Raw genomic sequence first — 12,155 nt, forward strand, 5'->3', positions numbered from 1 at the left:
GTTGTAGGGGCACCCCCTAGAATGGCATGCAGCTCATCATAGAAGCGGCATGTCTGGGGCTCTGACCCGGAGCAGCCATTTGCCTCTCTGGTTCTTTGGTAGGCTTGCCTGAGCTCCTTAAGTTTCACGTGGCACTGCTGCGGGTCCCTGTTATAGCCTCTGTCCTTCATGCCCTTGGAGATTTTTTCAAATATTCCGGCATTTCGTCTTTTGGAACGGAGTTCTGATAGCACGGATTCGTCTCCCCATACAGCGATCCGATCCAGTACCTCCCGTTTGGTCCATGCCGTGGAGCTCTTTTGCGATTCTGGGACTCCATGGTCACCTGTGCTGATCAACTCTGCATGGTCACCTGTGCTGATCAGCTCGCCACGCTGGCCAAACAGGAAATGAAATTCAAAAGTTCGCGGGGTTTTTCCTGTCTACCTGGCCAGTGCATCTGAGTTGAGAGTGCTGTCCAGAGCAGTCGCAATGGAGCACTCTGGGATAGCTCCCGGAGGCCAATACCGTCAAATTGCGTCCACACTACTCCAAATTAGACCCAGCAGGGTCGATTTTCAACGCTAATCCCCTCGTCAGGGAGAAGTACAGAAATCGATTTTAAGAGCCCTTTAAGTCGACAAAAATGGCTTCGTTGTGTGGACGGGTGCAGGGTTAAATCAATGTAACGCTGCTAAATTGGACCTAAACTCTTAGTGTAGATGAGGGAGTTGGTAGGTAAGATCCAATGGGAAGCAAGTCTAAGGGGATAAACAGTTAAAGAGAGTTGGCAGTTTTTCAAAGAGACATTATTAAGGGCACAAGAGCAAACTATCCAACTGTGTAGGAAAGATAGGAAGTATGGCAAGAGACCACCCTGGGTTAACCAGGAAATCTTCAGTGATCTGAAACTCAGAGTCCTACAAAAAATGGAAAGTAGGTCAAATTACAAAGGATGAATATAAACAAATACTACAGGTATGTAGGGACAAAATTAGAAAGGCCAAGGCCCAGTATGAGAATAAGCTAGCTAAAGACAAAAAGTGTAACATGAAAACATTCTACAAATACATTAGAAGCAAGAGGAAGACCAAGGACCAGATAGGCCTGTTACTCAATGAGGGTGGGGGAGGGGAACAATAACAGAAAATGTGGAAATGGCAGAAGCCTTAAGTCTAAACTTACTAAATTATTAATAATATTAATATTTTAAAATATTGTTTCAGGGGTGGTTTTTTTGTTTGTTTTCACCAAAAAGGTTAGTAGCGATTGGGCATCTAACATAGTGAATGCCAGTGAAAATGAGGTAGGATCAGAGGCTAAAATAGTGAAAGAGCAAGTTTAAAAATTACTTAGATAAGTTAGATGTCTTCAAGTCACTAGGGCCTGATGAAATACATCCTAGAATACTCAAGGAGCTGACTGAGGAGATAGCTGAGTCATTAGCAGTGATCTTCAAAAAGTCATGGAAGACAGGAGAGATTCCAGAGGACTGGAAAAGGGCAAATATAGTGCCTATCTATAAAAAGGGAAATAAGGACAACCCGGGGCATTAGACTAGTCAGCCTAACTTCAGTACCCAGTAAGATAATGGAGCAAATAATTAAGCAATCAGTTTGCAGAGACCTAGAAGATAATAAGGTGATAAGAAACAATCTGTGTGGATTTGTCAAGAACAAATAGTGTCAAACCAACCTAATGGCTTTCTTTGACATAACAAGCCTTGTGGATGGGGGGAAGCAGTAGATTTGGTATATCTTGACTTTAGTAAGGCTTTTGATACTGTCTCGCATGGCCTTCTCATAAACAAACTAAGAAAATACAACCTAAATGGAGCTACTATAAGGTGGGTGCATAACTGGTTGGAAAACCATTCCCAGACTAGTCATCAGTGGTTCACAGTCATGCTGAAAGGTGCATATTGAGTGGGGTCCCGCAGGGATCAGTTCTGGGTCTGGTTCTGTTCAACATCTTCATCAATGATTTAGATAATGTCAGAGAGCGTACACTGATAAAGTTTGTGGATGATACCAAGCTAAAAGGGGTTGCAAGTGGTTTCGAGGATAGGATTAAAATTCAAAATGATCCGAGAAAAGTGAAGAAATGGTTTGAAGTAAATAGGATGAAATTCAATAAGGACAAATGAAAAGTGTTTCTTCCTAAATGGAATAATCAGTTGCACACATACAAAATGGGAAATGACTGCCTAGGATGGAGTGCTGCAGAAAGGGATCTGGGGGTCATAGTGGGACCACAAGCTAAATATGAGTCAACAGTGTAACACTATTGCTAAAAAAGCAAACTTCGTTCTGGGATGTATTAGCAGGAGTTTTATAAGCAAGACACAAGAAGTAATTCTTCCGCTCTACTCCACGCTGATTAGGCCTCAGCTGGAGTATTGTGTCCAGTTCTAGAAGCCACATTTCAGGAAAGATGTGGACAAATTGGAGAAAGTCCAGAGAAGAGCAACAAAAATTATTAAAGGTCTAGAAAACATCACCTATGAGGGAAGACTGAAAAACTGAGTTTGTTTAGTCTGGAGAAGAGAAGACTGAGAGGGGATGTAACAGTTTTCAAGTGCATAAAAGGATGTTACAAGGAGGAGGGAGAAAAATTGCTTTTTGTCCTATCCTCAGAGGTTAAGGAGAACAGTGGGCTTAAATTGCAGCAACTGGTTTAGGTTGGACATTAGGAAAAACTTCCTAACTGTCAGGGTGATTAAGCACTGGAATAAATTGCCTAGGGAGGTTGTAAACTCTCCATCGTTGTCTAGCCTGCTCTTAAAAAATCTCCAAACACCTGTCAGGGATGGTCTAGATCAGTGGTTCTCAAACTGTGGGTAAAGACCCAAAGTGGGTCGTAACCCCATTTTAATGGGGTTGCCAGGGCTGGCTTAGACTTGCTGGGGCCCGGGTCTGAAGCCTGAACTCCACTACGTGGGGCTGAAGCTGGAGGGCTTCAGCCCTGCGCAGAAGGGCTCAGGTTACAGGCCCCCTGTCTGGGGCTAAAGCCGTTGGGCTTTGCCCCCTCCCCCAGCCCAGGGTGGTGGGGCTCGGGCGGGCTCAGGCTTCAGTCCCCCATCATGGGGTTGTGTAGTAATTTTTGTTATCAGAAGGGGGTTGCAGTGCAATGGAGTTTGAGAACCCCTGGTCTAGGATAATACTTAGTCGTGCCATGAGTGCAGGGGAGTGGACTTAGATGAGCTCTCACGATTCCTTCCAGTCCTATGATTGTGTCATAATCTGAGAGGTGAAACTCCCTTTCCCATTATGGTCTGAAAGGGTAGAGATAAAGGAAAGGGGAAGAGGCTCTCATTTCCCGCTCCTTTCTCCATAAAGTTCCTGTTTGGAGTGGGGATGGGGCAGTGAAATTAAAGTTAAACACCATAGTAATACAAATTAAAATGCATTCCCAAGGGAGTTACAGTAAATAGACATAAATTTTAATTTCTTAATTTCTGTTAATGCAAAAATGCATAATGTACATTTTTGTACTTGACTCTAATTTGCCAAAAAATTTACAGTAGAAAATCACAGGACTTCCCACAAGCTACTCTACTGACACACCAAGGAATTGATATGACCTATTGTAAATAGAAGTATTTATCTAGCAGACTGAGTACTTAGACGTAATTATTATGCTTTTTGGTTATCCTCTTTCCACACAATAAGAGCTTTACAGCATTTGTCACATTATTCTAATCCCACATTTTATAGTGTAATAGAATTACTACCAAAATAATGTTGAAACTAGATACTTTAAAATACATTTGGATTGAACTTTGTGAAATCAAGGGTGAAGATATTAGAGGACAATGGTGAGCTGCAGTGCTTTTATGTAATAATTCTTCCGTGTTAGCCATATGCAATCTCATTAAACACAGCTCACATCTTATAAAAAGAATGGTTCAACCAGATAAAGATGGACTATAGAACCTTGTTAAAAAGAGGGTCAGCTGTTCAAACAGTCAACTAAACAAATTGACACATAGCTCTAATATGGTTGTTTTTCAAGATGGCCCAACTTTCTGAGGTTGAATAACTATTTTTACATGTGAAAAGTGTTGGATTGATTTTTATTTTTTCTAGAAAATTAATAGATCACTCTGTAATCCAATCAGTCATGGCTGGAACGAATCTAAAATTAGCAGTTGGATAAGATCCAGCCACAATTGATAGGATTACATAGTGATTTCAAGTACTATATGAATATTTAAGACTCAAAATTCTTAGGAAAAACTATTTTAATTGCAGAAAAAACAGACAAATTGTTTACACTGGTCATAATTTGAGTGGGATGGAGGCTTGAAAATTAAGGCCTGTAATGGAAGTCTGGATGCAGTCTTAACTTCAGAGTCAATATTGTGTCTCTAACATGGTCTCCAACCTCCAACTGATTAGATAACAGCCAACTGATTTCCCAGAGCGGAATTGTTTACGGTGGCATAAGGGGTACTGCTGCCTACTGTGATTTTAAAAAGTGGGGCGATTGGGGCAAGTGGGAATTTAAACTACATATTGGCAAAAATAATTTCCAAAGAGGGAGAGGTCTCTTGAACAGGAAAGTGGAAGCACCATCAATTAGTCATTCAAAACTGAGTTGAAGAAAGCATTTAGGAACATACTTGACAATCCAGCAATGAAACGGAATATAGTAGTCTCTTTCCACTAGACTTGTGGACTGCAGAGTGAAAAGCTGAAAGAAGAAAAAATGGCAAAATAAATGGTTAAGCATAGGGTGGAGAGTGTATTTCTGCATTTCTTTCGGTTGCCAGTCTTAATTAAAGTTGGTTAATTAGATAAGTAGGTGAAAAAAACTTGTTCCCATTAAGTTTTATATGTGCTCTTCCACTGAACACCTGTTCCTGTGTTTCAGATTTCGGTGTGGTTGAGAGAAGTGGAAAATGGCATTCCCTGCATGTTACCTGTAGGGAGTGAAGGGGGGAATATGAAATTAGGGGCCCAGACTTGTGTTTCTACTGCACCAATTTTAGCTTTAGACACTTCAAGGGTGTAAGGAACTGCATTCTTGACATTGTTTATAATCCAATTTAAAGATGATGCTATCTGTAGCAGGGTAAACCAGAACCCCAGAAGTCAGATCTTGGCAAGTCAAGGAAGGAGAGAGATTTGAGAAAATGTTTTTAAAAAAAAAAGTAAAAAAAAGTATTTAACTTATTTAATATTAATTAATATTTTTTAAATTTTTCTTTTTTCAAGAAATGTACAAAAGCTATGCAGTGCAATAAGCACTCAAATTAATAATTACATACACTAAGACAAAGGAATGCAGACATTGTTATCTATTGCTGTCAACTTCTAGCTTCTGTTTTCTGACAGGAAATGCCTGGCTTCTAAAGATGAATGTGTATTAGTTACAAATGTCATCTATAAAATATAGGTTTTAGTAATGACATAACATAACCCACTTACATGCAATTCATCCACGTAACACCAAACTTGGTACCTGTAATTTTTTTTTACTGTGTATTGGTTAATGGATTGGGATTTTAAACTAAGATTCTGCAAATAGATCATCTTTGTGTACCACTGTATCTGTGCAGAGCCCCATTGATGTAACTGAAGAAGAGCATCCCTAGAGGGATCCATGTGTAGGTTCTAGCCCTTACTAATTAGTACTGTAGTGATTTTAGTCCACCTTTTAATATTATATATAAATAAATAAAAAAACCAGGAGAACTTTACTGTTAAATATTTAAGGTGCCTGATAAGTAGCTTGTCAATTGTCATCAAAATGATCAATTTCTCTCAAGAAGCTCAGAAATCCTCATTTTAAACTAGAAACTCCCCTATATATTTTTAATTCATAACTTACGCATGGATGTAAAAGCTTATGAGAAATTCATATAGTATCTAAGTACTGTTACTGGCTAAACACACAAGCATGGCTCACATAAAAAGAAGAGTATATAAACACCTACGTATATTGGCGGGAATAATATGAAAGCATTGATTCCTTTCTTTAACAAAATCATTAGTCACTTGCAGAAACCCTTCAGTTGTATTCATCTTTAGATGTTGTTGCATGTTTCTTTTACACCTCAGCTCAATATATATAATTTTTTTGTTTTTTGGTGAAGCCTTGCAGTGAGAGAGTTTCTTTGTTTGGATGATCCACCAGGTCCATTTGATAGCCTAGAAGAGAGCAGGGTAAGTGCTATATAACATCATGTGACAAGAACAAATAGTAAATATAGAACAATAATCATGTTTGTTTTTAGAATATTGTAAAATATTGGCGGAATAGAGCAGAATGTTACAACTAAGACATTTGTTTCCCATATGGCATTTTTCCTGTTTAGCTGAGGTAGACTTTCATTCATTCATAATCAGAAAGTAGTAAATGCTTATGCTTAATTCTAAAACTGACCAACCATTTTTGAATGATCTGGGCCCGTTAATAATCTTTTGTCCTCTTCTATTGATACAATGATCCCTAAAAATAACAGGAGTACTTGTGGCACCTTAGAGACTAACAAATTTATTAGAGCATAAGCTTTCGTGGGCTACAACCCACTTCTTCGAAGCTTTCTTCGAAGTGGGTTGTAGCCCACGAAAGCTTATGCTCTAATAAATTTGTTAGTCTCTAAGGTGCCACAAGTACTCCTGTTATTTTTGCGGATACAGACTAACACGGCTGCTACTCTGAAAAATGATCCCTAAATGTACTTTGTCCCCAGGGGTTGCTACAATATACTAGTTGTTGGCACACGTGAAGTGGGTAAGATAGCTAGAGTGTTAGTGGCAAAGGTCTAGTTTAGAGTATGACCAACTACAGGATAAAGTTACTGAAATTGTATGTCATAGTTGTACAAGTTAGTTTTCTGGCTTCACAGTAGCATCAGCAAAGTCCCAACCAGCAGGAATATTCCAGGTGGTGAACAGATGGTTAATCCAGGCCATTTACATTTAGTAAAAGAATCTCATGTTTCTCACATTGAGTTACTTTGCAGATAAAATAACTCTGATTCAGACTGAGCTGTCTGTTGTGGCAGCAGTCTTCCCTTGCTTGAATTTCGGTTCAGTGAAAACTTCAGCAATGCTTTTTGCAGGGAGCACATTACCTTGATGCATTGTAATTTATGCTGTCAGTTTGTTTCTGGATGCAGTCTGAAGTGATGGTTGAGACCTATAAAGCCATAAACAAATTGAGGCATGGCTGTCCAAAGCTATGTCTGCATTGGGGAATTTTAAAAGAATCTCACTGGTTCAACTGAACTCGTATTAATGCTGGTGGAAGCTAGAATGTAGATGCAGCTCCTTCAGCTGGACCCATTTTTACCACCGAAGAAACTTGGATCCCAACTTCTGACCATCTCTCTCTGGGCACATTATTGTGTACGTCTGCAAGGATTCAGTGTATCATTTTGTATAGTATACACTTTCATTTAGAAGATGGTGAAATCAGTTTTCGTGTTAACCATTTCATTGTAAACTCTGAGGTAAAAACAAACCATTTTTAATAATGCAAACTAATTGAATGACTAGTTCACGCTCATTAAACAAGCATTCTGTTCATAGCGATAATGATCATGCACACATTTTCCTGATCGGTATCTCAAGCTTAGATTCTGTTAGCGCTAATCCATCTCCCTGCCAGCCTAAGAACTTGCATAGTACACTTACTAATGTTTAGTCCCATGCAGATTTCAATAATTTCTTTGGGCAGCAGGTATGCTGTCTTTAGTGGAAATCCATATTCCAGGGTTATTTTTGTAAAAAATAAGTACCCATTTAGCACAATTAACAGCTGCTTTGTGGAATCTTAATTCAGTCTGTACATTTCTTTCTTTGTGGACTATTTGTGACAAACATTTAGGTGCATTAATCTAGCTGTTCATACACTTTTGTAAGGAATTTGTATAAATGTTTTACACTATTTGTACATATATAATGACCAATCTCTAAACCCTAAATACTCTGACCTTCTGCAAAATACAACAGAATCCACATAAATGGCTTCCTGAAATGGAACGCCTGATTAATTGGAGTCATTGTTAGGGGTTCACTGAAAATGTTCGCTGTGAAGGTTTCATTGGGTGCTGTGTGTTTTCTGGAAGACTATTCCTGCTATGAACAAAACTCATGCTAAACTGACAATTTGTTTCTAATGGCCTAGGTAAATTAAGGTGAATTTACTATACCATAGTCAATAAGATGAATTAACTTTTAAACCATGAAGTAATATAAAATCAGATATCTTTTAATGTATAGAAATGTCTCTGAATTAGGGATACATTGTTTTGTTTCAAATCTATATAATTGTAAATATTACCACCAATTTCATTAATTGTTATTCAGCGATGGATTTGTTGAAGCAAAATACAGTATCTTTCCAAAACCTATTTTTACAGGTGACTTTTAGACCTCTGAAAAACAATAGAAGTGCTGACACTATCTTAACTGTAGCATACAGGTAACTTCACTAATATGAACCATATTACCTTTGACTTTAATAGGGCATAGCTCTGTCCAAAATGTTCACATTTAATAAGTCCAGTGAATCAATGGTTAACTGCATGTAATATAAACCAAAAAGTTCACCTCTGAGTTGGATGGTTTCATTATTTAGTGAAGACACATACATTATTAAATCAGAAGTGCTCATTACTGGTGGCAGACTTACTGTTAACAGTAATAGAACAGTAGGCTAGATGCCAAGATTTATACCATATCCTGCACTAAATGGATATATAGCAGTTTACTTTAGCCTTACACATTAAAACTGGAGCGAGTTCACTGCGAAATTCAGTAGGGTATACATGCAAGGATTACCTTGCAGAATGGGGACCTACTTTGTCAATCCTGTACATTTATTTTGCAGTTTGTTAAATAAATGTCAGTGGTGTGACATAGCAAAAGTATTTCAGTTGTGGTATGGTGTAATAAATGGTTCAAAGCCAAGTTGCATCTTTTTATTAAAGACAAAAGTACAACTTTTAAAGCTCATTAGACAGCTGTTCAGGGGATCAATACAAAGAAAAGCAATTATAACCCTGTAACTATTGTATATTTTTAAAAGAAAAGCCGTAAACTCAGTCCACTGTGGTGACAGGCAACTAACCTTGACATTTTCTTTTAGGCTTTTTGTGAAACTTTGGAGGAAACTAATTACCGTCTCCAAAAAGAACTTATTGAAAAACAAAGGGAAGTGGAATCATTGAAGAAATTATTAAGTGAAAAACAACTTCATATAGATACTATAGAGACAAGAATTAGGTATGTTGTGGCTTCAGTATTTTCAAAATTTCACAGACTGATATTAGTAGCTATCCAGATACATCAGTCAAGTGGCTGCGCAGAAGGCAGTGTTTTAAATAATGCTTTCTCATACATTGAGGGGCTAGCTAAGGAAATGTTCTGTGTTTGGTTTTTAAATCATTTTGCCAATCGTACTGTTCCACCTCCTCTAAGATCAGTGAGAACAGGTAAGAATGTTAAGTACAGTCTAAACTTTGCCTCTGCAGTTCTTGGTGTGTGGAATGCCTTCCTGAAGGTGAGAACAGTGGTATATTTGGCTTGCTGTAGAAGTTATAAAGTTCCCCTATATTTGAAAGCCTTTGACATGGCAAAATGATTGCTTGATCTATTCTTGTGGTTTTCTCTCTTGTATTTCATGTGTGTTTATGGTTTTAACTTTGTTGCTCTGAGGTGCTTGGTGTGCTGCAGCAGATAGACAATTTTGTGGTGCTGTTTCAAAGCTCTTTAAATCAAAGAAAAAGTGGCAGAGCTTCATAATAAAATTTTATTGTGCATATCTGCTAAAGTGTGCAGCAGACCCAGGGGAGATGATGTTGGAATATTGAGAGTTCTGCAGGACCTGCTGAATCTATCATTCTGGAATTTTTATTTGGAAAGGAATGAGTCCTCACAGCCATGTTAGAAGCTTTAAAAGCTCTAGGGATGTGTACTATGGCCTATACAAGTTCACTAAAACAATGAATATGGTGTTGGATGCATGACTTGAATTTAGTCATTAACACAATAAGAAAATAGTTTGAGGAAATGTTACTGCAGCTATTGCAAAAAAGATTAAGAAAACTCACAAGCCACCAGTCACAATAAACAAAGATATAAATATTATTCTTTTTATAGCTTAAATTTCAACCAGTCTTAAAATAGACGGTATTAAGATTGTTTTCAAACAAATTTTAAATGTTTCCCATCCAACTGCGGTTTCTTCTTTTCATAACACTCTACCTTGAAAACAGCTTTACCTTTTTTTTTTTTTTTTTAAAGGGTAGGGTAGGGATTGGAGGAGATGTTTGTATGGGTAGGAAAAGAATAAATTTGATTTGGAGAGAAGAGATGGAGGCAAGAATGAGAAGGAATTAATGAATAGTATTGAAAAAAACAAACAGCTTTGTACTTCATTCATGTTACAATTAAGTGCCAGATATATTTCCCAGATGGAATATGCTCTGGGGACAATCCATAGTCTCATGGCAAAATATCCATTTTTAGCCAGGATCTGTAGTACAGGAACTTGCCACTGACCTAGTAACTTTTGTCCCATCATGCTTCAGGACAGACCTGTTACCTTTTTATATTTCATTGTTAATGAAACACTATCCTACTTAAGCAAACTTGTGAAAAGATCTGTGTGTTTGTTATATCAACCAATTCCACTTATTTTCTATCATTGGCAATTTTCTATGACCTGTGTTGTACGGGAGGTCAGACTAGATGATCACAATGGTCCCTTCTGGCCTTGGAGAGCCTTAAAAAATGAAGGAGAGCTTTAAAAAATATTGACAGGTTTCAGAGTAGCAGCCGTGTTAGTCTGTATCCGCAAAAATAACAGGAGTACTTGTGGCACCTTAGAGACTAACAAATTTATTAGAGCATAAGCTTTCGTGGGCTACAACCGAAGAAGTGGGTTGTAGCCCACGAAAGCTTATGCTCTAATAAATTTGTTAGTCTCTAAGGTGCCACAAGTACTCCTGGTTTTTTTTAAAAAATATTGTCTAACATTCATCTGCATTTGCTACTAATCTCTTACCTGAAGTCACAGTCCTCTGGGGCATCAGAATCATTTTGCAATTTGAAGGACGGAGGATTAGCTTCAGGTGAGGAATAAGCAGCTGGAGCAGATGAGCTGCTCCAAAACAAAGATCCTGTGTAAACTATGGAACTTTCTAATAATAAAAGAAACAAGAGGGGTAAGTAGAGGGAATGATAGTTGTTTCTAAACAAAATGTCCCATTTAAAATGAAGCATTAGTGGCTCTTCAAGTGCTGATTCACTACTGAATGTTTTGCCATAAATATATTGGTTGTATTCTACATAAATGTCTCTTTTGAATTTGCTGTAGGGATTTGTCTTTAGGAAATGGGAAAACGCGCAGAATGTCAGGAGAAGAAAGCGAGTGCAGTGGCGAGGTGGAGTCTTCTGCAATAGAAGCAGATCAGGGCGCCTTGGGAGATGACAGCTGGTAAATGCAACTTTATTTTTTAACTTAAAATACTTTAAGTACATGACTGCATAGACATACTACTCATCTTTTTGCGCAAAACGGTTTACTGCACAAGATTAGCAGCTGTACACCGTGTTTGATATGGACCTTGGAGAAGAGGAGGAGGTAGACTTGCAGTGAGTAATAGTTACCTAATTTTGCAAATGTTTTGCAGATGGCATGAAATTAATACAGAGCAACAAACTGGTTTCTGTATGACATACTTATTGATCTGTTGTTGCAGCTCTGATAAAGAGAATCATGAGACGTGCTGGAGTGGCTCATTGGCTGAAAACTCTGTACCAGAAATTGAAGTTGCTGAAGTAGCATATACTGCTGATGAAGAGGAATAAATTAACAGCAGCTGTCATTACCTTCAAAAGTTTCATAATGCTTGGGACAGACTATTTGTAGGTAAAAGCATGCAGTAGCTGTAAAGAATTTACAGCAAAGAGCAAGAATGCACACAGTTATTGTTTACATAAACAAATCCTTACAAATTATTCACATAGGAAATATACTCATTGCTGCTTTGATTCAGTTTTTATCCAGCCTTTATATATTTAATATATTATACAATCTAATTGGGGCTAAATTCAGCTATGCCTAGATTCTTAAGTACTGAACACAGAAGATCATGATGATTTGCTAGGGTAGTGACTAAAGCTACGTATATGTAGTCATCAATCACATGTGACGTG

The 12,155-nt window shown here is 37.9% G+C and overlaps 1 protein-coding gene across 1 annotated transcript in view; it reads left to right on the forward strand.

Moving 5' to 3' along the window:
• The window catches only part of SNX16 (sorting nexin 16), a 31,821-nt gene extending 19,896 nt beyond the window's left edge, over positions 1–11,925 (forward strand). The window contains exons 4-7 of the mRNA XM_065399186.1: positions 6,080–6,149; positions 9,082–9,218; positions 11,314–11,433; positions 11,699–11,925. Of these exons, the coding sequence (XP_065255258.1) occupies positions 6,080–6,149; positions 9,082–9,218; positions 11,314–11,433; positions 11,699–11,807 (436 nt within the window). The 3' untranslated portion in view covers positions 11,808–11,925. The remainder of the gene's footprint in view (positions 1–6,079; positions 6,150–9,081; positions 9,219–11,313; positions 11,434–11,698) is intronic.
• Positions 11,926–12,155: the final 230 nt, after the last annotated feature.

The sequence above is a fragment of the Emys orbicularis genome, chromosome 2 (genome assembly GCF_028017835.1).
Source record: "Emys orbicularis isolate rEmyOrb1 chromosome 2, rEmyOrb1.hap1, whole genome shotgun sequence".
NCBI classification, from domain to species: domain Eukaryota; kingdom Metazoa; phylum Chordata; order Testudines; family Emydidae; genus Emys; species Emys orbicularis.